The 25,245-nt window shown below is 38.3% G+C and overlaps 1 protein-coding gene and 1 long non-coding RNA gene across 4 annotated transcripts in view; one reads left to right on the plus strand and one right to left on the minus strand.

Moving 5' to 3' along the window:
* LOC110072797 (uncharacterized) overlaps positions 1 to 24,592 on the plus strand; it is a 61,976-nt gene extending 37,384 nt beyond the window's left edge. Inside the window, exons 14-20 of one of the 3 annotated variants that reach the window (XM_078394791.1) lie at positions 4,996 to 5,035; positions 7,090 to 7,141; positions 10,738 to 10,861; positions 13,743 to 13,826; positions 15,013 to 15,136; positions 20,552 to 20,642; positions 22,518 to 24,592. In XM_078394791.1, coding sequence (XP_078250917.1) covers positions 4,996 to 5,035; positions 7,090 to 7,141; positions 10,738 to 10,861; positions 13,743 to 13,826; positions 15,013 to 15,136; positions 20,552 to 20,642; positions 22,518 to 22,592 — 590 coding nt within the window. In that variant the 3' untranslated portion in view covers positions 22,593 to 24,592. Of the gene's footprint in view, positions 1 to 4,995; positions 5,036 to 7,089; positions 7,142 to 9,355; positions 10,698 to 10,737; positions 10,862 to 13,742; positions 13,827 to 15,012; positions 15,137 to 20,551; positions 20,643 to 22,517 lie in introns of those variants that run through there. The other 2 variants (XM_073001528.2, XM_078394792.1) reach the window with 2 other exon arrangements.
* LOC140707564 (uncharacterized) lies at positions 1,413 to 25,152 on the minus strand. The gene is made up of 3 exons (XR_012087699.2): positions 25,018 to 25,152; positions 8,176 to 8,368; positions 1,413 to 4,143 (listed from the first exon to the last, which is right to left on the minus strand). It is a non-coding gene; the product is annotated as an uncharacterized LOC140707564 (long non-coding RNA).
* Between the last annotated feature and the right edge of the window lie 93 nt (positions 25,153 to 25,245).

The raw sequence follows: 25,245 nt of genomic DNA on the forward strand, positions 1-25,245 counted from the left end.
AGCATCAAATGCAAAAAATAATAGTCACTTTTTTCTAATATTTGATGTGATTCTTTATCATGCAAGATTGCAATCCCCACATGCACACAGATCTCTGTAGATTCTGCGCTGTGTTAGGTAACCATGATAATGGGGAGAGCCAGTGTAGGTATGGTAGGTCATTAACCAGCTCCCATACCCTGTCATAGTATATCCTGTTGTGCATGTTACATAGTAAAAGAGGAGGAACTCAGCTGAGTCTTTTCAGGATCCCATTGCACAGTTGCATGTGATTTTTATGTTAATAAGTTCATTGTAAAGCTTATAAAAACATCTTGTCCATATTGAACAGATTCCATCACATGGAGCAACATCACTCAGACTTGCCAATGTACATTTTCATAAATCGGATTATTGTACGTATATCCTCAGCTCCATTGCTGCCCAATTTGATCTACGCCATGTTTTAAATTTGTATTGTTGGAACAATAGTCCTAGCCATTTTTGTACAACTCTTCCCCCCCCACAAACACTATTTCCCTTTCAGTTTGAAATTGCTGTCTGTTCCCTTGCTGCTATCTAGTTCCCTGTTGCTATCAGAATTGCCCGTTGGGTTCATACAGCTTCCCTTCTGGGAGGTTTTTTTTTTTCATTTATTCAGTCAACAGATGGGTGAGGTAATAATGAAGTTTGTATGTCTCATGCTGAAAATCCATGTAACCTTCGTACCATAGCATAGAACTCTGGTCTGAACAAAAACACACTGCTTTATACAGCTACGTAATACCAAGCACACAAGTAACAGAAGTTGGTTAGCCTCATAGCCTTCTAGTTGTGCAGTGGAGCATGCAACCAGTTAAGCAGTCACATGACTGGTGGGCAGCAAGTTGTGAAAACCATGCTGTTTTATATATGTTATTCCGCTATAGGGTTTTGGCCATTGTTCCTGTATATTTTTTTAATGTAATAAATGAAATGTTTATGGATCTTGTTGTAAGTTAAGGACAATGGAAATTTGATCAGTCCATTTTTTTATTCTTAATAGTTTAGCATGTCTTTTACAAGACATTGCTGGAGACACAGAAATAAACAGTTATTTAAATCCCAGTACATAGGGAAATCCCAGGAGTACAAGCTGGATTTTGAAGGGGCAGAGGAACTGGAGACCAAATTTCTAACATGTGCTAGATTATGAAGAAAGCCAGAGAATTCCAGAAAAATATCTACCTCTGCTTCATTGACTATGCAAAACCCTTTGACTGTGTGGACCACAGCAAACTATGGCAAGTCCTTAAAAAAATGGGAATGCCTGACCACCTTATCTATCTCCTGAGAAACCTATATGTGGGACAGGAAGCAACAGTTAGAACTGGATATGGAACAACTGATTGTTTCAAAATTGGGAAAGGAGTATGACAAGGCTGTATATCAACCCTGAGTGCTCACTGGAAGGACAGATGCTGAAGCTGAGGCTCCAATACTTTGGCCATCTCATGAGAAGAGAAGACTCCCTGGAAAAGACCTTGATGTTAGGACAGTGTGGAGGCAAGAGGAGAAGGGGACAACAGAGGATGAGGTGGTTGGACAGTCATCAAAGCAACCATCATGAATTTGACCAAACTATGGGAGGCAGTGGAAGACAGGAGGACCTGCCGTGCTCTGGTCCATGGGGTCACGAAGAGTCAGACACGACTAAACGACTAAAGAACAACAACATAGGAAAGACACAATACAGAATGTAAGTTGTATCATCCATTTAACTTGGTAAGAAAAGGGAATAATTTGCCTCAGTGAAAGTCATTCTTTAAAAATTGTAAACGAAATCTAATCTGAACTCAGAATATGCAACATTTACAATTGTATTAAAATCAGTGTATATTAAACGATAGAACAAATAATACAAATTGCAGTCCTAAATATCCTGTTGGTTTTATATTTGTCTTGCCATCATTAAACTTCTCCCATAATCAAAGATGAAAAATTCATTTAGAATTAATGCAAGACAGCTCTTAGGGCATAATTTGCATTGAAATTACTGTGTGTTAAGTACTTATACAGGAGTACATTAGCCATGGGGGTTATGTGAATAAACTGTTCAGTTATTGCTTCAGCAATGGCCCAGAGATATAATAAATACTCTGTTTGTTGCTTTAAACCTGTGTTTACAGAAACTGGGTCAGTGTATGGTCACAGCCTTTAATTAGCAATAAATTTCTGTTCTACCAAACAGACTGAAGTAAAGATATACTTATCTATATGAGTTTAAATATCACTAAGATAAGACAGATGTAATCATCTTGACATTTGTTGCTTATGGTATTGGTGGGTTTTTTTTACCTTTAACATTTCCCACTGCTTATCTGCAAAAAATACTGTTTACTAAAAGCACTTTCCTCAGAATATTTGGAAGTCTAAATAAAGACAATCCCACGTATTAGTGCAAAGTAAAAGTTTGCACTAATACATGGGAAGTCTTGTTAATTAAAAACATGGTCAGTTATTCAAATAGGAATAAACTTAAATTCTGATATTGTAAATATAAAACATGTCCAAACCTGCACTGTTAACTGTTCTAACAATATTTATATGTGAGTAAGTCACATTGATTCCAATGAGATGTGCTTCTAAGTAAGCAAACATATCAGTATGTAAGATTTTCCATAGCTGTTACCAAAAGGTGAACTAGCGGTTGAATTACAAATTCTTTGAGTTGTGGTTGATAGATCAATAAACATTTGTTGTACAAATACTTTGGTTTCCATCTCCCTGTTTCAGCAAAGGCATGGCTTGACCTGGGCTACTCATCCTTTGTAATGGGAATGAGATGGATCATTTTTCTGAGACGTTGCCCTTTGGTTTTTTGTTTAGATGCATTTTGGTGCATTGTTTTACTGGCCAGGCTTGAAGCATGAACTATACTAAACTACCTCTCAGGTTTAAATTAAATATTTAATATTTTTATATTCCTTTAGTGATCTATCTTTATCTCTTTTAAGAAAGCATGCAATACAAGTACAGTATTCTATCTTAATTTAAGTCAATGTGGTTTAAACTTGTCAATTGAAGTTCATTTTAGGAAACACAAAACCGAGATAATTTACACCTCTTCCCCCCCCCCCCCAAATCGTTTCACTGTAATTGTGCAACAGTTACTTGATGGATCCTAAGTGTATTTTCCACTTCCTTTCTCTTCTGGAATGACCAAGGACCAGTATATTAAAATAACTCAAAATACTCCTTTCCTCCATAATTAATGAAAATGGCTTTTGGGCATTTTTCTTATTCAAATGAAAAACTGGTGGTAACATTTCTATTTATATTAGCAAGGAGCATCCCCCCCCCCTTTTTGGCCATAATAAATGCTACATTCAGTCATTATTACAGATATCCCAACTGTAAAACTAATGGCTGTCCCCTATTTGACATTCAGTTGACCGGAGGTTTACACCATTGTGACAGCTGGTTAACGCAACTTGAGATTTTAAAGTGCCTGAGTATATGTAAATATTATGACTGATGACAAGCGTGTTGGAAGTTACTTCAAGAAATGTCCTATGTTTGATAGATTAACTTGAACAGTCCCCATTTATGTTTGAATACATAATCCTGAAAGATATCTTATCTCTTGGAGTTGAGAGGAAATGAATAGAGCAATTAAAACTGACCGTTGCGAGCAAAGTTATTTGTATGTACAGTTGTGTGCAATATTATAAGGGGGAAATAACATTTAGAATTATGTGGAGAGCCTCCCTAAATAGAGCCTCCATGTAAAGGGAGCAGTGGAACTGTCCACAAGGGTGATGAGGTAGTGTACATCCTCTCCTTATGTGCTTACTGTACTTGAATTTTGAACGTCTACATGAACTTGATACATGTAGTCTTAGAAATTCAAAGAGTATTATGTTGTTAAGAAGAGCTATGGTGGGAGCTTGGCAGTCTAGCAGAGGTGATGAATATGTGGCCTCCAGATGTTGGTGCTCTCTCTGAGGCTGATGGGATTTGTAGTCCAGAACATCTGGATAGTCATGTGTTCCATGCTTTCACTGCCCCTTCAGGTCAGGTCTTCAGATTCTTAAGTACCGCAGGTCTTCTGGGGTCTCCCCCCACCACTCCACTGTCTTGTCTTTAGCTCTGCTCCAATCTGCTATTATTTCTTATCAATTCCTACAAAAAACCATAATAGAACAGTAAAAACAACATTAAGGCTAAAATCCTATTGTTTTGTTACACATGAGAAGGCAAATTCTGTAACATTTAGTTCTTCCCAGCTAGCAATTAATAAGCGGCTGCTTGGATTTGGGGGGAGGGAGCACTTATGCTGGCTGGCTTGGTGCATGTAAAAACTGACTCAATTGCCACCTGGAAGGAACTGAATGTTACACCATTTGCCATCTCATGCATAACAAACCAACAGGATTTCACTCTTTAAAGAGTAAAGCATTTTAAAAAGCCAACTTAAAAACATGTTGGCTTTCCATCTCTACCCTTTTTCAAACAATATCTCTTTCTTGCTGTTCCTGTCCTATGAAGACTTATTGGAAATTTAAAAGGGCTTAAATATACAAGATTTGGGGAAACATGCTCCTCATCATTTAATGGGCTGAATCCTATTGGCACAGTTCTGTTGGAATAAACTGGATCAGTGTGCCAGGAGCCAGAGGTTGGATGTTTCATTCTGCACTGTCCCTCCAGAGAGAAGAACCAGGCTATGTAGCAATGGACAAACTGTACAGTCCCAGGATGCCCCTACTAGAAGAAGAATAAATAATAATCATATGCTGTCAATTCTGACTAAGCCAATTCATTATTTCTGGTGCCCCCGTGCAGTTTTGGCCAGTGCAAAGTCACACAATAGGATTTTGCCCAGTGTTAGTTCATTGGAGAAACAGTTGGAGCTGGGATTGGAATTTTCTGAAATCAGATCACAGAAAAAAATTCAATCCAGCTTTCTGTGAACTGCCTTAGTGCTTTTAGAATCTTACCCTCATTTACTACTTTTTCTTCATTACTTTTCAGCACCTGGTTTCACTGGAATTGTCGGAGGACGTCCTAAAGTGTAAGTTTAACATCATAACTCATCTGTTATTGATTATTCTGTACTCCCTTTTTTTGCTAGCTGGGAATGGGCTCAGGTTGAGGCAAATGGACATTTCTGCTGGTAAACTTCACCAGAGAGGAAATTCTTTATAGCTTTTCTCTTCCACTCACAAAAACCATGGGAGTAACACAAAGACTGTGAAATGGCTGGGCGTTGTAAGGCACCTGGAATTTGGCCCAGAAATTGATAGGCAGCCAATGTAAACAATCAAGAATGCAAATTAGATGGTGTAAAGGGAGGTGAAGGCCATGTCATCTTTATATAAACAACATGAAAGCCAAACCACTAGATGACTTCTCCCTGCAGTAGATGTTGAAAAACATGGGGACAAGATGAAAGCTTTAGTCATGCCATTGCCATGACCAAGTGGAAAAGGTTTACTTTCTGTGAGTCTAGCCCTCATGAAAGTAGAGGGTACCCTGTAACATTGCCTCCAAATCCTATCTAGGAGAAACAGGCCAAAAGAGTGCTATGGTCAATGCATAGAACATCCTTAGGATCCCAGAAGAGCCAATAGTGTCATATTTTTGCTTCCATTCATTGACATAAATCTATCCCAAACCCAGACCAGAAGGCAGACTAGAATGGATTTAAGTATCTATTATTATCCAAAACTATCTGGAGCTAGAATGGCAACACCCACTCCAAGATCTTGCATAGGAGTGCTAGATTTGAAACAGCTAATGGTTTTCCATAGCTAAGGGGTTTAGATCTGGCTCCTGAAACAGTGATTTCACTATTGCTTCCCTCAGGCCTGATGGAACTGCCCTCTGCTCTAATGGAGCAACATGAAGACATATTGCCAGAAAAAATAAGGATATAATGAACAGGTGGTGGGCCTTAGGCCTCCAAGCAGTTTGACAGCATCTTCAGGCTACACTAACTGAAAAGTATCCACTTAGCAAGAAGACCAGATGGTGTCATTGCTATATCCACCTCCAATTGTGTCAAAACTGGCATTCAAGTCAGAGCAAATGTGAACAATTTTATCTGAAAGATGCAATGCAAATTGATCACAAGAAGAGTTCAGGGATCCAAGCAGCTTCTTCACCATCTGATAGAACTCTCTTGGCCAATACGGTGTGAATGCATTGCGATGACAGAATAGCTTTTTTTTCTCTGTCATCACAGTTCCTTAATGAACTCAGTCTATTCACTCAGTGCTGTTCACTTCAAGTCTTAACATATGTTTTAATTAACATATCATGTTCATATTCACATCATAGTTGTATAATTGTTGTTGACCTTGCTCATTCTGAGCGCCTCAGGTCTCTACAATAGGAGAGGTTGATCACCAGTTTTTTTCTTAGAAAAATGATTTTTTTTTTACTTGAAAAAGCTCCTTTGCAGCCACTAGTAGGCAATGTCTTTTAACTTTTGTAAAAGAAAATTGGAGTGTGTGGGGAGCTTGGGTTCTCGAGCTATTGCACATGGAAAAAATTATTCATTGTTTACTGTTGGGTGTGTGTGTGGGGGGGGTACATCTGGTTCACTGCAAGCTGTATCTAGCCCATGGGCCACCCGTTGGTCACCCCTTCTCTACTGTTTAGCCAAGAATGCTTAGAAGCAATCATATTTATAATTGTAGCCACCTCCAGAATAGACCAGCTTATTTCTTTTAATTTAAATTTACCTTTTTGTCAATATGGGGATCCAAGGTAGCTTATGAAATGGTTAAAATAAAAAAAACAGATAAAACTAAACCCACAATAATGCCATATGTAATTTGAGACAGACCCATGGTTTGTATGGCAGTTATAACTTGAGTTGCTCCATGTGAAACAGCTTCAGTGTGGGTATTAAAATTCCCCTTTACCGTATTAGCTGGTCATAACAGTTCTGCTCAGAATTGCATTGTCAAGGATACTGCATAGTTTAAAATCCACCCATGCTGTAAATAATTAGGCTGATGTCAATGCTGAAGCACTGTTTTTGAGATGCATACAGGTGCTGAATGACAGCAGTGCTACATTAATTTGCCTTTCTCTTCCCCACTGTGTTCTTTTTCATAGATCTCCAGTTCTGAAACCATTTTTCTTCCTTTATCCTAAAAAGAATGTCAAGGTAGGAACTGCTGTGTAAGCAGCAATTTTGAAAGTAGCTACTTCTTCCTTTCGTCTCTTCTGGCTATCCTATCAAAATGAAAAATCTGTGTTGATTCACTAGAATTCTTGCATCATCCTGAGTGAGGCTAGAGCAATACATCCAAAATCTCTGCCTTTCTTGCCTAAATGCAAGTAGGAGTCTTTGCTTCATAATTACCATTTGTAAAAGCAGTGACCTCTGAGGGTGCTCTGAGGGCTTAACAAAGAAAATCATGAGGACTTTCTGCTTTCTTTTCACTCTCCACCTACAAAACAGCCTGTTCTGTGGTGCTTAATCACCATTAGAGTCCTCTGCAGAGAGTCAGAAGAAAACCAGTGTTCTTGGCAATAATGAATCATGAATGGTAACAGTTACAGAATCCCATGTTTAATTTATTGTTAGATAAGACTGAGGATAAATCTAGATGAGATACTGTACTCAGCTTGCATTCAGAAGTATAAAGCCTGGTTCTTCTTTGTGGCCTCTGTGAATGCACACAAATGGGTTGTTCTGCGGCTGTGCAGGAAGTTTTGGAAGTTTCTAGAGCTTAAAAACATGTGATAATGAGACGGTCCCCCATGGAGCTCATGCTCCGCCCTCCCAACGTCCCCTCAGTTCCTTTTTACCGCCACTTCGGTAGGATGTATTGGAACGCTAGAGCGAAAGAGCGAGTATTCTTTTATAGATTGTTCATAATTAAATCTAGATTCTAATTATGATTTTTTGACGTTCCCTTGTGATTACCCCATATATTTTCTCCTGCATCACAGTTTTTTTTAATCTTCCCATGTTTTTCTCCCACTGCCCGGTTTTCCCCCTTCTTTCCCATTTTTATGGCCCCTCCAGGACCATTCAAGCGGTGCATTATTTGCATCAATAAAATACCACTGACTGACGGGCATGATAAATGCTTATTTTGCCTAGGGAAGCAACATCAAACCCAATCGTGCCCTGAACGCAAGAAGCTCACAAAACTGGCACTCAGATTAAGATTGCAACGCTTAAGATCTTACCTCTGGGGATGATCCCTCAATCCAAGTATGGAAGCGATAGCTTCACCAACACCCAAGGATTCACTTAGATCTGACCCAGCTTGCTCCATATCGAGTTGGACACCTGTTCCAGCTAGGCAAAAGGAAACGTCAAAACCACCTTTAAAGTCGAGCTCAACTTCCACCTCTAGAGTTCCGACTCACTCTGATGACCCTTCAAAAAAGAAAAAAAGATCAAATCAAATCAAAGAAAACATCAAAATTTACTCATATTGAACCTCCACAAGCCATGATTCCATCTCCAATTTTAGAAGAATCATCCCGGGAGGCTCCTCTTACAATGTCTCACAGGGATGATCATACTCTAATGAATCAACCATTGATTTTGCCAAGTCTATTCCCTTCTCCTTCTATATCCATACAGTGCATGCTCCACATGCTAGATGTCTCTAGCCTTTCATATTAACAGGACAATGATATTCAGGAAGTCTCTCCAAAACTCTTCCTGTGCTTCCAAGGTCCTTACAAGGGCGCTCCAGCATCAGCTGAAACCATCTCTCGCTGGATAGTTCAGACTATCTCACTGGCCTATGAACTTTCAGGCAAGACACCTCCTGAACACTTGAAGGCTCATTCCAACAGAGGGTTATCAACATCCACTGCTCTCCACCGTGGAATAGAACTACCAAATATCTGCTACCTGGTCCAATCCTTCGACCTTTGTCAAACATTATCGCCTTGATGTCAGGGCAAAGAATGATGCTGCATTTGGCAGAGCAATCCTGACATCTCTTCTACTGTGACGTCCCACGATCCGGTAAGTGAGCTTGTCGGTCACCGGTTTGTGTGCATTCTCAAAGGCCATGAAGAAGAAAGAGAGGTTACCTACCTGTAATCATTGTTCTTCTAGTGGTCCTCTGCGAATTCACACATCCCTCCCATCCTCCCCTCTGTCCATCACATTGTCTTTTAATACACTACCTTGACAGCGGTGGACTATGGAAGGAACTGAAGGGATGTTAGGACGGCAGAGCATGCGCTCCACGGGGGAACGTCTCATTGTGTTTTTAAGCTCTAGAAACTTCTGAAACATTGCAGAACAACCCATTTGTGTGAATTCACAGAAGACCACTAGAAGAAGCCTGGTTACAGGTAGGTAACCTCTCTTTTTGCCCCTCCTCCCTAAATATATGTTTCTCAGGGATACAGGCCTGCGGGCAACCAGATGTGCAAACTGAGCAGATGTTTACCATCCAATGAGAAATCACAGAACAAAACTTATAAGAATGCAAGATATAGAGCTGAGTGCAAGCAAATGCTGTGATAGACTTCATTCAGCCCTTATGGAAGACATGCTTCTAGCAACCTGATAGCTGTACCAGCCAGAATCCAAGGGAAAGAATTAGGCAGGTATAACACCACTGGCATATGCTTTCACTATAAATTACAACAATTTAAGAAGTCAGCTGCATTTGCACATCTCTGACTGTTCCCAACAATTTTTTAGCTTGTGGTAGGTAGTTCACAGCTGAGGTTTATGTAATACAGTGATGCTGGCAGCTATAATTAATAGGAATCAAGCCATGGACTAGTTTGACTCTGAAATGAACACACAGCCTATTTGAAAGTGTCCCCTTTTAGAAGATATCTCTTGCTATGCAGTTAGCATTCAAAAAGAACATTCAGTCAAACATGCTTATTTTATATGAGCTGAGGGATTTTAACATGAAGATCCCACTCAGACATTTCTAGATGTGAATTCCATCCCGGCCCCCCACTGTATTTAGAAGTAGTACAGTCAGTAGTATTTCTTCAGCTTAATGCTTGAATCAGCTTTCATTATTTTCACAGAGGTGTGCAGTTTCAGAAACCAACCAAAAGTGAAAATCTGTTGCATAAGATTTTCTTCCCAAAGATGCTGATACTGTACAAAGATTCTATTATATGGCTTGTAGGAAAGCCTTGTTTTGTTCCAGTGGCAAAGAAGGATCAGTGGGGCTTTTCTTCAGCTTTTATGTAATTGTATTAACTTTAGAATAGAGTATGTGTAGTTTTTTAGGTTACAAAGTTTAGAACTCTTGCTAAGCAAACAAAACAACAACTCAACATCTACATCCCTTTTTTGTTTTTTGTTTGCTTTGGATGATGTAGCGGAGAGAGCTGAAAACATCTTCCAGTGAACATTTCCTCAAATCATGGGGGAAAGTAGCTTACTATTAACGTAATTCTCACAAAACCCTGTGAGGTAGGTCATGTAGCCGGAGTGTCTGGGTTAAGGTTGACCAATCAAATTTACATCCTAGGTAAGGACTAGAACCTGTATTTTTCAAATCTAATTTTAATATCCTAATCATGTCACCACAACACACATAACTGATATTGTCTATGGGGTAATGAAACATTTGTTCTGCGAAATGTTTGTGAACGCTGGTGTTAAAACATTGTCAGCAGATGCTCAGAATAGGAGATGTGTCAATATAGACACTAAATACAAAAAGATTTGCCCATTTTATATCTGAATTTTTTTTAATTTTCTGTACATGGCATTAAATTAAGATTTGCTTGTTTAATAGTTTAAACCAGCTTTTTTTCCAGATTAATATCTTTATGAATGGACAGCATGTTGAGACATTTGAGGAAGATCTTTCATTCACTTCAGACACAGCTGTTTCACATGATCAGCTTGAGATTCAAGAAGAGTTAAAAGGTACTGATGTTTATTGCTGAAATTTCTCCATAGCTAACATTTTATACGTAGGTCCTCTTTATAATGTTCTGCATACTGCAAGTTTCTTCCAGTCTTGTTAGATAGAACAGATGTAACTATAGCATGCTGTCTTTAAACATATCCTCAAATATTTTTATAACTGAAATACTTGCATTGTCAGATATGTGAAATATATTTTCCTGAACAATTTGCAATGAGAGCTGTTTATTTTTTTAGATGAAGGAATATACTTAAAAATGTGCGAGCAATAACCAGCTGGGTTCCAATCTGTTACCAAACAAAATTAACACTTGTCAGCGATTAAAGTTTTATATGGGGTGAGGCACTACACATGATCTGCCTAATTATCTAACACTATTCCACTTGTGGAATTACAGTTTTTAATAGGATAAGCAAGTATTACAGGGCACCATTAGCTTGCATGCCAGAATTTTTACCTTACCCAGTTTATTCTAGAGCCTCAAACTACCTAATTGCTAAAAACAGATTAAGGAAATTATATAACCAAAGGCTTTTTTATGACTAGGCTGTAACACTATCATAAATAATTTCACCTGGAAACTTGTTAGGGCATTTCTCAATCTGTGTTGATACATTTGAAAATTTATTTCTAAATTATGAAAAATGGAATGCCAGACTGAGGCAGGAGGAGTCTAGGTTCAAATCATTGCTTGCTCATTAACCTTACTGGGTGATTTTGGCCAACTCACTGTTTCTCAGCTCCATATACACTTTGCAATGCTGTTGTGAGAATAACATAATTGTGGGATTAAAACATGTGTTTTTTTAAACCCCATCTGAAGTAGACTCATTGAATGAATGGAACTCACAGAAGTACAGTGGGGTCTCTACTTAAGAACTTAATCCGTATTGGAAGGTGGTTCTCAAGTTGAAAAGTTCTTATGTTGAACCTGCATTTCCCATAGGAATGCATTGAAAACCACTTAATCCGTATCTGCTCTTTTCCGTCCATAGAAACTACAGTGGAACCTCTACTTAAGAACTTAATCCGTTTTGGAATGGTGTTCTTAATTTGAAACGTTCTTAAGTTGAAGCAAAATTTCCCATAGGAATGGACTGAAAACCAATTAATCCGTTCTGGCTGTTTTTTTGTTATGTAGAGGTGTGTTCGTACATTGAAGCATTAGTTCCCATAGGAACTAATGCAAAGCTGGTTAATACGTACTCTACCACTAGGGGGAGAATTTTTTTTTAACCTAAGATGACCTAAGGTTAAAAAAAGAGCAGGAAAGGTTTTTTTCCTGTTCTTATCTTGGATTTCTGTTCTCAAGTAGAAGCAAAATTTAGCAAATGGAGCTGTTCTTAAGTTGGATTGTTCTTAAGTAGAGACGTTCTTAAGTAGAGACCCCACTGTACTATCTACTGAACAACTCGTATTCATGCAGTGAGTCTTATCCAGTTGGGACTAATAATTGTCATTAACTGAAAAAAAAGGAAGGAACATTTTGTTTGACTTCTAGATTCTTTTATAAATGACAGAATTTTCTGAAATTTTCCATTGGTGCCCTAAGTATAAAGAAAAACTTTAAAATCACACCATTCACCATGTTTATGACATTGACCATTATAACATTAATACAGTATTATGAAGTACAGAGCAGCAGTGTTGGGCCAGATTTATCTACAGAGGCTTTTCACTATAGAAGAAACACAACTTCGATATTGTTTAGTTATCTTTTATTTGTTATGCTCCTGGATTTCTATGAATAGATGAGAAGCACAACAAGTGTGTTTATTACACTTATATGCTCCTTTCATCTGGATAAAGGATGAAAGGAAATTATTCCTTTTATATTCACAATTATGAGGTGCATTAGGATGAGTAGCCTAACATGATCTAATGAACTTTAGAACTAAGTGGGGATTTGAATTTCTCAGTCCTGACCTGACATTGTAACTGCTCCACTATGATGGTGGTGCCTCTGATGATGTCTTGATTTAATTAGAATTTGTAATTATTGTCTTCAAAAAGAATGTAGAGTTTACAGTATTTTATTAGGTGTGCCAGTTCATCACAGCAAAGAATAAAGCTAAAGCTATTGGTGGGGACAGTCCACCCATTCATTTGCTTTGAAGCCTTGGGAACATTATCCCTGTAGATACTTCATGTATCATATTGTATCATATGTCCATGTTTTTGAGAAAGTAAAAAAAAAGAAGCAGTTTTTCAAATTCTAGAATGTAGTGAAGATGAATGATGGAAAATTCAGGATGGACAAAAAGAAATACTTCTTCACACAGTGCCTGGTTAGATTATGGAATTTACTTCCCCAAGATACAGTGGTGGACCATGACTGACTTGTACCTCCCTCCACTACCCTATCTTCTTTGGTTTTATTGTGAAGTACAGCATGGGAATATATGTGTTCTGATAAGGGGATGGAATGTCCATTTTCCTACTTGGACCAAACCTAGAGAGATAGGATAGGATTCAGCAGTCGATTTCTTCTGGCAGAATAACAAAACCCAGCAGAATAAAGAAGCAGGGAAAATCTGCTTGCCTGTGCCGGCCAAAACCACCCATGGGAAACCATCCCCAGACATTTTTGGATAGCATGGAGGACGGCGGGTTGGAGGATTGGGGAAGAAAGTTGCATCCCAGAGTGCTGGGCATAACTATAGGAATAGGAAGTGTAGTTCAGACTCATCTTCTTTTCATTTCTATGGAAAACTAAAGTGGCTCTGTGAGAAAAGTTTTATTTCCTGCAAAACTAAGAATGTATATGTGGAAAATGATTCAAGATTTTAAAAAAAGCAAAACTCCTGAATATAAATCAGAACAACATTTTTTTCTGAAGCAGGGGAGAAAGCAGTAATTTGTTTCATTCTGTATACACAGACCTACCAAATGGTCCACATACCTATCGCCTGGAAGATCTTGCCTATACCAGGAGTGGGGACAAAGGGAACTCAGCAAACATAGGTACTCTTTACTTTTCATTCAAGGTATCCTTAATGTTTCCTTTCCGATCATGATAGTCCCCAAAGGGGATAGCAAAATGTTTTTAAATGTTCCTGTACACTGTGGCTTGACCTCTTCGTTCTCCATGTATTCTTCCACAGTAAAAATAACTGATGGTCTTGTGCATTTGGTCATCCCATTCCGTTTATGTGTTTTAAATCTGAAGGATTCCTTAAAGGGCAAGGCTAGTGGGAATGTGTGTGAATTAGACCCAAAGTAAAATGAATGAGGGAGATGAAAGACTTGAATATTCCACAACAATTATTTTTGTTCTGCTGCAGTAGTGAAGGTGTTATTCATTCAGTGCTTTTCTCCTTATTTATATTTCAAAGAGATTTACAGTTGAAGGAAGAAAATGAGCATATATGAGAACAATTCTATAAAGTTGTATTTTGTAATCTCAACTCAGTATCATATGGTTAGAATAATAGCAGGACGGATGGTAGAATATGTGTATTAAACCTCTCTATTAATGAGCTGCTTATGCTTACTTAGGTTTTGAGGGGTCTCCACCTTCGTTGATTACTATAGAAAGGGAGGTGTTTTTTGTTTTGTCATGGTGCCCAGTGTTTGCTTGGGACTTTGTCACATTTTGGGCAGTAGTGAATGAAATCCATCCTACACTCTGAGTCTTAAAAAGCTTTTAGCAGTATTTGTTTTCTTTGGCTTACCTTGTTTGCTGTTATTTGGGGTACTGTTTCTTCCTGCAAGCCCCACAGCTGTTTTGTCTGCCATGTTTATTTTGTTTCATTGCTTGTGTTTGTAAATCTTATTGCATTGTAATGTCTTTATTGTATTATAATGTCTTTATGGTAAGCTGCCTTGAGCCTGTTTTGCAAGAGGTGAAATATAAATATTTTACATAAATAAAATATGGTTTTTACTGTGGCTTTTATTTTAAAATAAAAGACGGCCTCTAATTTTCAAAAATTTTACAGGTGATGAAAGGCACTCTTTTAATATACTTTTTATTGCCTTTTATTGGCAAGGACAAATCATCAGGAGTAAAGACAACAGCATAGGGAGGACAGTACTTCCTCCTTAATGATGCAAATAATATATTTCTAGCCCTGAGTAAGATCTGAGTAGCTTTTAATTTTTAAATAATAGAACAGTAACTGGGTATTTTCTGTTTGTGTAACAATAGGTGTCATAGCCCGGCATCCCCTCTATTATCCTTATCTGAAGAAAACATTAACTGCTCAGACTATAGAAGATTATTTCCAGCACCTTTTGGAGAAAGAACAGTCTGGAAAGAGCTTGGTCACAAGGTATGTGCTCATTAATGTGCTCATTCGTATCAGTACATTCCTGTGGTGCAGTTTGAAGAAACTGTTTGGAATTCTTTGACTACAAGGAAATATTCAAATAAGCTTTGAATGTTATGCTAGGCAGGAATTCAACTTAGGCAGAATGTCAGTTACAAATAAATGCTCTGCATAATGGCTTGATCCATTCCCACATGTAGAAGTGCAGCACTATACTGAGTAGTTAAAGAAATCCGCAGTAAGTTACCGTCATGTTTAGGTTCACAGTAAAATGGAGCCACTGCTGTGTAAGTTGGTCCTACTTATAGCAGTGGGAAGAATTTTAAAAATTCATTGAAAGTTGATATATTGGGATAAAACAGATTTCTTGTAATGTCTGTAAAGAGTGAATAGACTTGCTTGAGTCCCTGTCAGGTATAATAAATACCCTGATATGGGATTGGAGTTGTGTGGGGATGTGCCTTTCCTATCTCCAACAGTCTTTGATCCTCTATACACCTATAAAATATACAGGTTTGATGTTGGTACAAATCTTAGGGTGTGACTAAACTGGTATTAGTCCTGTTAATTTTGCTGAAGTTCTCACTGGTAATTTTAGGGTTTCTTCTTTGTGGCCCTTGTGACTCACTCACACACAGGTCTTGGCAGCTGTGTCAAAACCATCTTCAGAATTTTCCAGAGTTTTGTGGATTTCTAGATAGGCCCTTCCCCCCTCCTCTGTCGTACATGCCTCATTGCATGAGATGGCCTTCTCAGTTCCTCTTTTTCTGCCAGGCCAGCAGCACTCTGAGGCACCTTCTGGAGCAAAGAAGAATGCTTTTATCATGAAGTAGCTTTCTAAGATAATTCCTCATTTGAAAATATTTTTTGTGCTTTAATTTTTAACCACCACCACCACCATCATCGTCATCCCCTTCGAGGGCACAGGCCTTGTTGAGGTGGAAGGGCTGACACGTTTCAGTGAGGTTGAGAGCTATACTGAAGGTCTCCCAAGCCAGAGAGGTCTCAGCTGAGAAACCAGACCAACTCTGTCTACCAACCATCAATTATGATGAGAGGAAATAAACAGAAATCCATAAGTTATGGCTTCAAATATTTTTGTCCCCACACTGCCATTTGCTAAACCAAAGTGAAAATATTATCCTTCACATATAGTTTGGTCAGATGATTGTTAAAATATTGTTTACAGTGGAATGTGGGAGAAATGGGTGTGGGAAGTTCTCACATCTAAATGTGTGAAGGTAAGGTAAAGGTTTATTATAGCCATTGATCATTAAAACCATGAACATATACATTAAAATGCACAATAAAATGATATCACACTAGATAAGGTTGTACGTCTGATAAGCTATGTAGACTCTAATCAGCTCTATCTCCTATACCTTATCTCTAGTATTTCCTATTCTGTCATTATTTAGCCACTTATCCCTTCGTTTTATGGCTACCCATCCAAATTTTGTTACCTCTTTATTCTTATCCTTCAAAAGCTTCTGTAGGCACTCCTTCCTATTTCTGCCATCCAAGGAAGGTATATTAGGTTTAATGACCTATTCGCAAATCCGCTCATAAATTTTACACTCTAAGATGACATGACTCAGTGTCTCTTTAGCCCCCTCACCATATACAGTGGTGCCTCGCTTAACGTTTGCTTCGTTTAACGTTTTTTTCGCTTAACGTTTATTTTTTCAGAGGCAGATTGTGCTTCATATAACGTTTTTCCCTATGGGCGATTTTCGCATAGCGTTTTTGGGACCATGCTTCGCTTAACGTTTTTGGTTTTAGGTCCCCTGCTTCGCTTAACGTTTTTTTTTGTTTTCAATTTAAAAAGTGTCTTAGAAGGGTCCAAAACGGCTCTAAATGCTTGGATTCATTAGAGGACCCCTTAAGTCATGTGCAAACCTGATTTGGCTTTGATCTGACGTTTCGTTAATTTTTTGTGAATTTTTGTTTTTTGGCCCATAGGAACCAATGGACCTGTCAAAATCTGACAGCTCCATGCTTTCCTATGGGGGAGAAAACAATTTACAAAAAATTAACGAAAGTTCAGATCAAAGCCAAATCAGGTTTGCACACAACTTAGGGGGTCCTCTAACGAACCCAAGAATTTAGAACAGTTGCTGAGTCTTCATTAATTTTTTGTGAATTTTTTCTTCCCCCATAGGAAATAATGGAGCTGTCAGATTTTGACAGCTGTCAAAAGTTGGGGGGGAAAAATTCACCATTAATTAACGAAAAGTCAGATCAAAGCCAAATTAACTTTTGCATCCGTTTTAGAGGGTGCAGAAGCTAATCCAAGCATTTAAAACCATTTTTGACCCTTTTATGACACACTTAATTTTGCAAAAATTGACTTCGCAAAGCCATTGAAACCTATTGAGTCAGCTACAATACATTCCAATGGAGGATACATTGTATCGTTTAACGATGTTTCCTATGGGTTTTTTCGCTTAAGGATGGCAATCCGTGCCTATTGGAACGGATTAACCGGTTTCCAATGCATCTCTATGGGAAATGGTGTTTCGCATAAAGTTTTTTTCGCATAAGGTTTTTTTTTTTTGGAACCAATTAAAAACGTTATGCGAGGCACCACTGTATATACAATCGACTCTTGTAAGGGGTATTGTATCTTCCCAGCAACACCACAGATGGCAACAAGTCCATGTGCAATAACATAAAGGACCTTCTGGTTTCAGGATACTCTAAATTGTTTAAGTATGGCATTGGTAGCAATCTATTCAAGGGATTTATTTGGCCTTATTTATATCATGTCGTCTTTATATAGCTAAGATCCTTTGCTTAATCAATTTTTTTTTGCCTGGATCATATTCATTGACAATAGGTAATGATGTGAAAATCCATAATACCCTAGCGTATGTTCCAGCATCTTGTGCCATGGGGGAAATGTGTGGAGACTATATGAGTGCTTTTAAATTAAGAAGATTTCAAATCTAAGTTCTAACAAAATTGATCACATATTTGTCTTTGTAGTAAGATTTCACACAAATAATTCAACTTTTATGTGGCTAGGCTTTTTTTAATTTTGGCAATGAAAAACAGGGTCCAATGCTACTTTATCAACTAACAATATGTTTACTATACAGTACTGAGATCTTCGTTAGGTATTTGGAAAACATCCTGATGAATTTATATGTGAAAGTATCTTTTGGCTAGAGCACAGGTGATTCATGACTAGAGCATGGGGGAAAATCTTAATGTTTAGCAAGTGCTGAACTGACAAGACATGGGAAGTATTTGAATTAGCGCTGTGCCAGTTTGGTGCTATGGCTGTAGAGGAGAAAAAAGACAAGCAAAGGGAATAGGGCTCATTCCCACCCCACACTCTACTCTGCATATCATCATCAATGATATTCTCTGGATATACTCAGAAATTTCCCCAGAGGACTAATACAGGTGATCACAAAACAATGTGATTGGAAATGCTACGAACACCACCACCACCAGAAATCCTGTGAGCTGAACAAAAATTTACCACATGCACATGCCAGAAATTGGACCTATTCACAATTAGCACTAATGTCTTGTGGTCAATGGAATAAATATAGAAATGAACATGGCACAAATAGCAGGACAAAGATCCATCTAGTCACTCAGGCATCTAGTTAGTGCTGAATGGTGGGAGATTGGGGAGAGCAAAAGGAAGTGCACTCACACACAATACATAACAAAGGAATTTGCTACCAATTTGAATGGCTTTAAGAGAGGGTTAAAAGAAATCACGGAGAATAAGGGTGTCTAGCTTGCTGAATATGTGTTGGAGTGATCTCTTGGGGCTGTCTGCTGTCTGGTTTTTTGTAGTGTTATAAGGTTAGTGTTTTGTAGTGTTATAATGACCTGAGGTTGTTGTTTGAATCTCATACATTTGACCTTGACAAAGCTGTCAATGACTACTCACTATGATGACTGTCTACTACCACCATTATCTGAGAGTTTGGAATACTAGCTGTAGAGGGGTTATGTCGGGCTGTACTTTGTAGCTAAATGCTCCTTGTGGTCTTCCCATTGAGTCATCTAGTGGGCTACTGTGGTAAGAATGCCTGAAAAGTCATCTTTCATTTAATCTAGCAGGACTCTTATGTTCTTATGAAATGATAAGAGTTATGGTTTGGGTTAATGAATCACTCAAACATCTGTGCATATACAGACACGCTACAGATTTTCCACTACTGCTATACAGGTATGCATGCACCCAGAAAGTCTCATTTCCCCTCTTCCATGCCCAAGTAATCCTCACATTTTATCAGAGACTATTTAGGAAGTTGTAGCAGGTTTGAACCTGATGGTGCAGTCATGGCCATATGGCCTGGGTGGTACATGTGATAATGCAAGTTGAAACAAAACAAGAGCCATAGAATAAATAGAAATTTATTTTATTCAACTTGTATGCCACCCGCAACCTGCAAGGGTGTCCTATGCTTACACCTAAGTAATACCTAAGTAATTTGCATGCTGACTTCTTAGTAAAACCTGGGAGCAGCCTGCTAGCTACAGTGGGAACAGTTTTAAGGAAGAAAGAGTGATAGGCTCTGCTTCACATGGGGAGTTGACCCTCAGAATTGGCTTTTTGACAGGTTTGGTGGCTGATACAATTGACCGGAAATGATAGAAACAGCTTATTTCATGCAATTTATAAAATACCTTGAACTCTATATTTAGGGTTGGGATTTCCCACTGTGTATCTCAGGAGAAGATCTGGTGTGTGTAGCCTTGGGCAAGCAGAAATGAACCAGTAGCCAATGAAGGGCAGCCAGAATGGGGGAGATGTGCTGAAATTTTTCACCCCAGTTATTAATCTGGACGCCAAATTCTGAACCAGTTGTAGTCTCTGCATCAACCTCAAGGGTGCCCCCACATAGAGAGCACTGCAGTAGTCTATTCTTGAGATTACTACTGCATGTATCAAAGTTGTGCGTGCCCCCGCATCTAGATAGGGGCACAGCTGGGCAGTCCTTTGAAGATGGAAATGGGCTACCCGGACCACAGATGTCACCTGAGTTTCCATGGTGAGATCCAGGTCGAAGCAGATGCCCAAATTGCGAACCTCATTCTTTATGGGAAGAGTCACTCCCCCAAAGGAAAGTGAAATTCAGACTATTAAATGTTTTTTTTTCTTTCTTTACATCAGAATAAACTGTTTTGATATTTCAGAGTTAGCCACTGTAGTGTGTGGTAATGCTCATCTTGTGAACATTATGATTAAAGGAAACAGGCTTTCGCCATTGTAAATTTTATACTATTAAAATACGTTAGTATTTTGAGGTGACTGTCATTAAATGTGTATCATTGCTCTTATCCATTTCAAAGTGTGATTTCTAAGTTTTTCTTAAAAGGTATTAAATTTAAATCAAAGGAATTGTAAGAACATGAATACAAGATAAAACTTGTATTTTATCTTGACAGATATGAGTTGCCAGGAATATATGGATTAAATTTTGTCCTTAAAAACTCCCTTGGGGGTGGAGGCACAGCATCTCTAAGAAGTGACCCACAGGTAAGTATCAGATTTTAAAGGGGTTGCTATATTAGTTTACTTAAAGAAACAGAAAAAATAATATGGTGCTCATAGACTGAAGGCTGATTCATTGGGTACATGAAGTATTATATATAGAGAGAGAATGGTATAACAAAGGTATATAATCTCTGATGAAATTATTGTGGAGTCAGTTCCTTAGAACCTTCTTCTTTTTTCCTGCTATCTAACTTACACATAAAATTGCTGGAAAGATTTTCCAGGGTTCTGAAAATTCTGCCATTGGTATAAAATTCTACCTGTCTGTCTGTCTGTCTACCCACCTACCTACCTAGACACACACTCACATGTACCTCTAAATGTGTAAGTAATTTTATTTGCCTCTTAACATGCCACAGGACTCTTTGTGTGTGTATTTCAAGTAGGAATCTAGTCATGAATTTGCTTTTTATTTACAGTATTATATTGTTCATTTTAGCATGCAGCAGTATATTTACTCTGTAATGTGTGCTGAAATATTAATGACATTGAATTAATTCTAGCTTTAGAGTTCTTCTAAGGTGCCACAATATTTCCCAGTCTGTCTTTGTGCAAATGCAGTTTCTGGTGACTTGTCTAATGTACAACATGTACTAACAGAGAGTTTAAGTTCTAGGTTTCAGTGCTCAAAAGCACCATGCTTTGCTTCATGCTCTCTTTTCTTCAGCTTCCCTTTCTATACTGACTTTGTTCTACTGTCTTATGCTCTGTAGTACTTCTAAGTGTACTCAAAAATAACTGCTGAAATAAGTACAGTAGTGCAGAAAAATTGATGGTCTCACTCCATCTTGGCTGGCAGAGAGAGACGTATGCATGCCTGTTCAGAATCAGGAAGAAAAAAGAGTTCATGCTGCCTCTTCCTCCGAAGGCATGCTTACAACAACTAATAAACAAAGACCCAAAAAAATCATACAGGAGGAGAGGAAGAGGAGGGGTGAAAGTGCAGGAGCTGGTCTCAAATCCTAGAGGTGGAGAAAAGAACTTTGTTATTTGGTTAGTGCTGAAACATACACCGTCAGTCACCTAAATCCAGGGAAGTCCCTCCCTGCTTACCTACACTCTCCTAGCAGTATGTGAGGTTGTTGAAAACTCCAGCACCCCTTCTCAAACTTGCATCTTGAAGTCCCAGATTGTTTTAATATCCTCTGCCCAGTCTGCACCAGTGTGTCCTACAAGTTTCATGTTTTTACTAGCAGGCAGTCTGAGCTTGAAGTCCATAGTTTCTTTCAAGTTTCTAGCTACCCTTTTGACAGCTGTCCAGTCGGTTTGTGTTGGCGAACTGAATTTTCTGCTCAGCACTCTAACAGTATTAGCTGTGTCAAGTCTGGTAGTGGTTGTTAGGGACAGAAGCTTTCCTATACCTGCTCTGTACCTGCTGCTGTTTGGCAGAGGTTCACTCACCTTTCTGCTTTTCAGAAAATCTGTTTGCATGGGTGTTGCAACACTGTGAGCATCTTGGAGGCCTAATATCTCCATAAGCTTAATTATCTTTTGCTTCTGATTCAGCAAATATGAACTTTCTGCCTCTCTTTCAGTTTGAATGACCAAATAGTACGTTGCATTCCATAGCTTTTTGTTTTCAACCTCTTTGTTAAGATGGTATGCAATCTCTTTGTACAGCTTTCCTCTGTTCATTAAAATGAACCACATGTGTTGTTCGGACGAGTGTTTAAATTAATTACTTTGTAGCCTTTGCCGCCAAGGGCATAGCCAATTAAAACAGTCTGTTCTGTTCTAAAGTCCAGTTTGTGCCTTTTCTGTTTTGCTATGCAGGTATGTACCGTATTTCCAAAGACTCTATTGTGTTCCATTCTGCAAGTTAATAAGGATGTTTTAAATCTTCTTTTCCTTTTCTAGGGCAAAGCACTTGGGCAGATGCTATTGGACTTCAAAATTAAAAATGTTCCAGATTTAAAGTCTTTGATAGAATGACATCATCAGTTTTGTTCAATACTGAAACCATGTTAAAAATGACTTAAGTGAGCATCACTCAGAAATAAATTGCTAATAGAGATGGGCATTTGTGGCGGTTTGGCACAGTTGGGCAGACTGGGACCACAGGATTCCGTACCCTGCCTTCTGCCTCCTGCCATGGGCACCTCCTCCTAAGAGGAGTGGCACTGCCTCTGACAGTGCACCTGCCGGGGCACCCATACAACAGCTGCGAGTCTGATCCACCAAACTGTGGTAAGCGTCCATCTCTAATTGTGAAGTAGAAAATCAAGAATTTGCTAAATGTAATGATAGCAATTATCAGTCAAAGGTTTAAGTAATTCTTAATGCACAGATAAGGAAGTGTCCTGAGTGATGCCAGATTTTTTTGCTTTGTACATGACTAATATTTCCTGTCTAATGCTTTGGATGAAGCATCTGTTTATTTCCTGTGACTGTAATTATGCAATAAATGACAGAGTATCTTTCTGAGAGATAACCACTGCCGCCTCACTAGCAAAAAAAACCCTGCCTGTCCTTCTTCACTGCTTTCTGATATAGCAATAACATTGCAGCTACAGAGAGTTTCAAATATAATACTGACCTTGCCAGTAATAAAGCATTGTTGTTTACAAACAGATGCTATCTTACAGACACAAAAAGTTGTTATTGCCTGTACAGTGGTACGTCGACTTACGAACGTCTCTACTTACAAACATTTTGAGTTACGAACGGCTCAGTTCGCAAAATTTTGCTTCAACTTGTGAATGGAACTTCGGCTTACGAACAAAAAAAAAACTTTCCTGCCCTTTTTTTGACCTAAATTCATCTTGGGTCAAAAGAAGAAAAATATATTAAAAAAAAATTCCCCAGGTGGTAGAGTACGGATTAACTGGCTTTGCATTAGTTCCTATGGGAACTAATGCCTCTACTTGCGAACAGCGCCTTGACATAAGAACAAAAAACAGCCGGAATGGATTAAATGGTTTTCAATGCATTCCTATGGGAAAGCCTATGGGAAATTTTGCCTTGACTTACAAACTTTTCAACATATGAACACCGTTCCAATACGGATTAAGTTCATAAGTTGAGGTACCACTGTATATATACTATCTCTAAATCACTAGTTACTTGCATTAAGTGATACTTTTAATTGCCCAGTGCTTGGTCAAGAGGATGGGAATGGACACTGTTGAAATGTGAAAAACACTGTGCCTGCCCCTTCTGAGAGCATGCAGAACAAGTTGCTTGTTCTGTGGATTCTAGCCAAGGCCTATGGTGCTCAGCATTGACAATACAGTCAATTAATAAGGTACTTCCTTTGGATGAGTACACACAAACATTCACTGCTGACTCACAGAAGGGACATAAGATTTGGATTGCTTGTGCAGATAATAGCTAAGGATCTCTGAAGCATCAGAAGTCCAGATCCATAGATCCTGCATTATAGCCACAGAAAAGTGAACATAAATGCATGCATTTTAAAAATGTTTTTCTGAAAATGGTTGAGTACTGTTGTATATAAAATTGAATTATTATTTGCACTTGAGTCAGATTTTCAGGACTGCTTATAAAAATGAAATTTTGGTACACAGATTTGAGCTATGCTGATTTTGCCAGAACCTTCAGCAACATGTTACGTCTGATTTCTTACTTTTAATCATAAGTTGTAGTATGAACACACTGCATGCTGAGTTTACTGGGAGCCTGTTATGTCTTTATATGTGTGAATGAATAACAGAAAAGATGAAGGCTTTACACTCAATCCAAATCATTTCTTCCCAAAGTATAGCTCAAGCCATTCTTATTTTACATTTGTTCACCATTTGGACTTGCTCTGCAGAAGACTAATTAAAGTATAAAGTACATTTGGGCATATTCAAGAGGAAGAAATTCAGGTAATTAGCCTGGAATAGAAAATGTTGTCTTGTGACATCATAATCTCTTACAGTATTGCATTTATTCTTAGCATTTAATAAAGGTTAAATAGTACAGCCGGGCTTCTTGTGTCTCCTGTTCAATCTTTTTTCAGTCTGTTTATTTTTCCTAGATACATCATGATATAATATCCCAAGAGCGTGATGTTAGTGATTTCTAACCCTCTTTCTCTGAGTGCATCTTGTTGCTCGTAGAAAGGAAACTGGGATCACAGAAGAGTTTAACGAAAAAATAATTTATAAGCATCTTTGTTCATAAATATTAGCTTTAATCTTGTCCCCACTTCATTCTTCAGGTTTGACTGAGAATTACTGTATTTAATATCTGACATAGGTCATTTTCTGCAGTAGGCATGGATGTACCTGATTTTGGAAGACAGATATGATGATTCAGAAGATAGGACATATCACAGTTACTTTGTTAAATTTTAACTTTACTGTTACTTGGGCTCTAAAAAGAAGGAAAATTAAAGAAAACGGGTTCTTACCTTAACTATTAACTGAGCCATTTTACACTCAGTATGTTTTCTCTCAGCAAATAAGTAAGAAGAAACAGCTGCTGGTAGTAGGAATTGGAAGGCATCACATGGAGAGTGGCTAAACCTCTTTCCCCAGGCTGATTTTTTCCCCTTATGTGTGTGAAAACACATGCGCGATAACAGCTGATCCTTCTTGCTTTTCATCATTTTTTAAGAACTAGGAGAATCAATTGGCCT

This window comes from Pogona vitticeps, chromosome 5 (genome assembly GCF_051106095.1).
Source record: "Pogona vitticeps strain Pit_001003342236 chromosome 5, PviZW2.1, whole genome shotgun sequence".
NCBI lineage: Eukaryota > Metazoa > Chordata > Lepidosauria > Squamata > Agamidae > Pogona > Pogona vitticeps.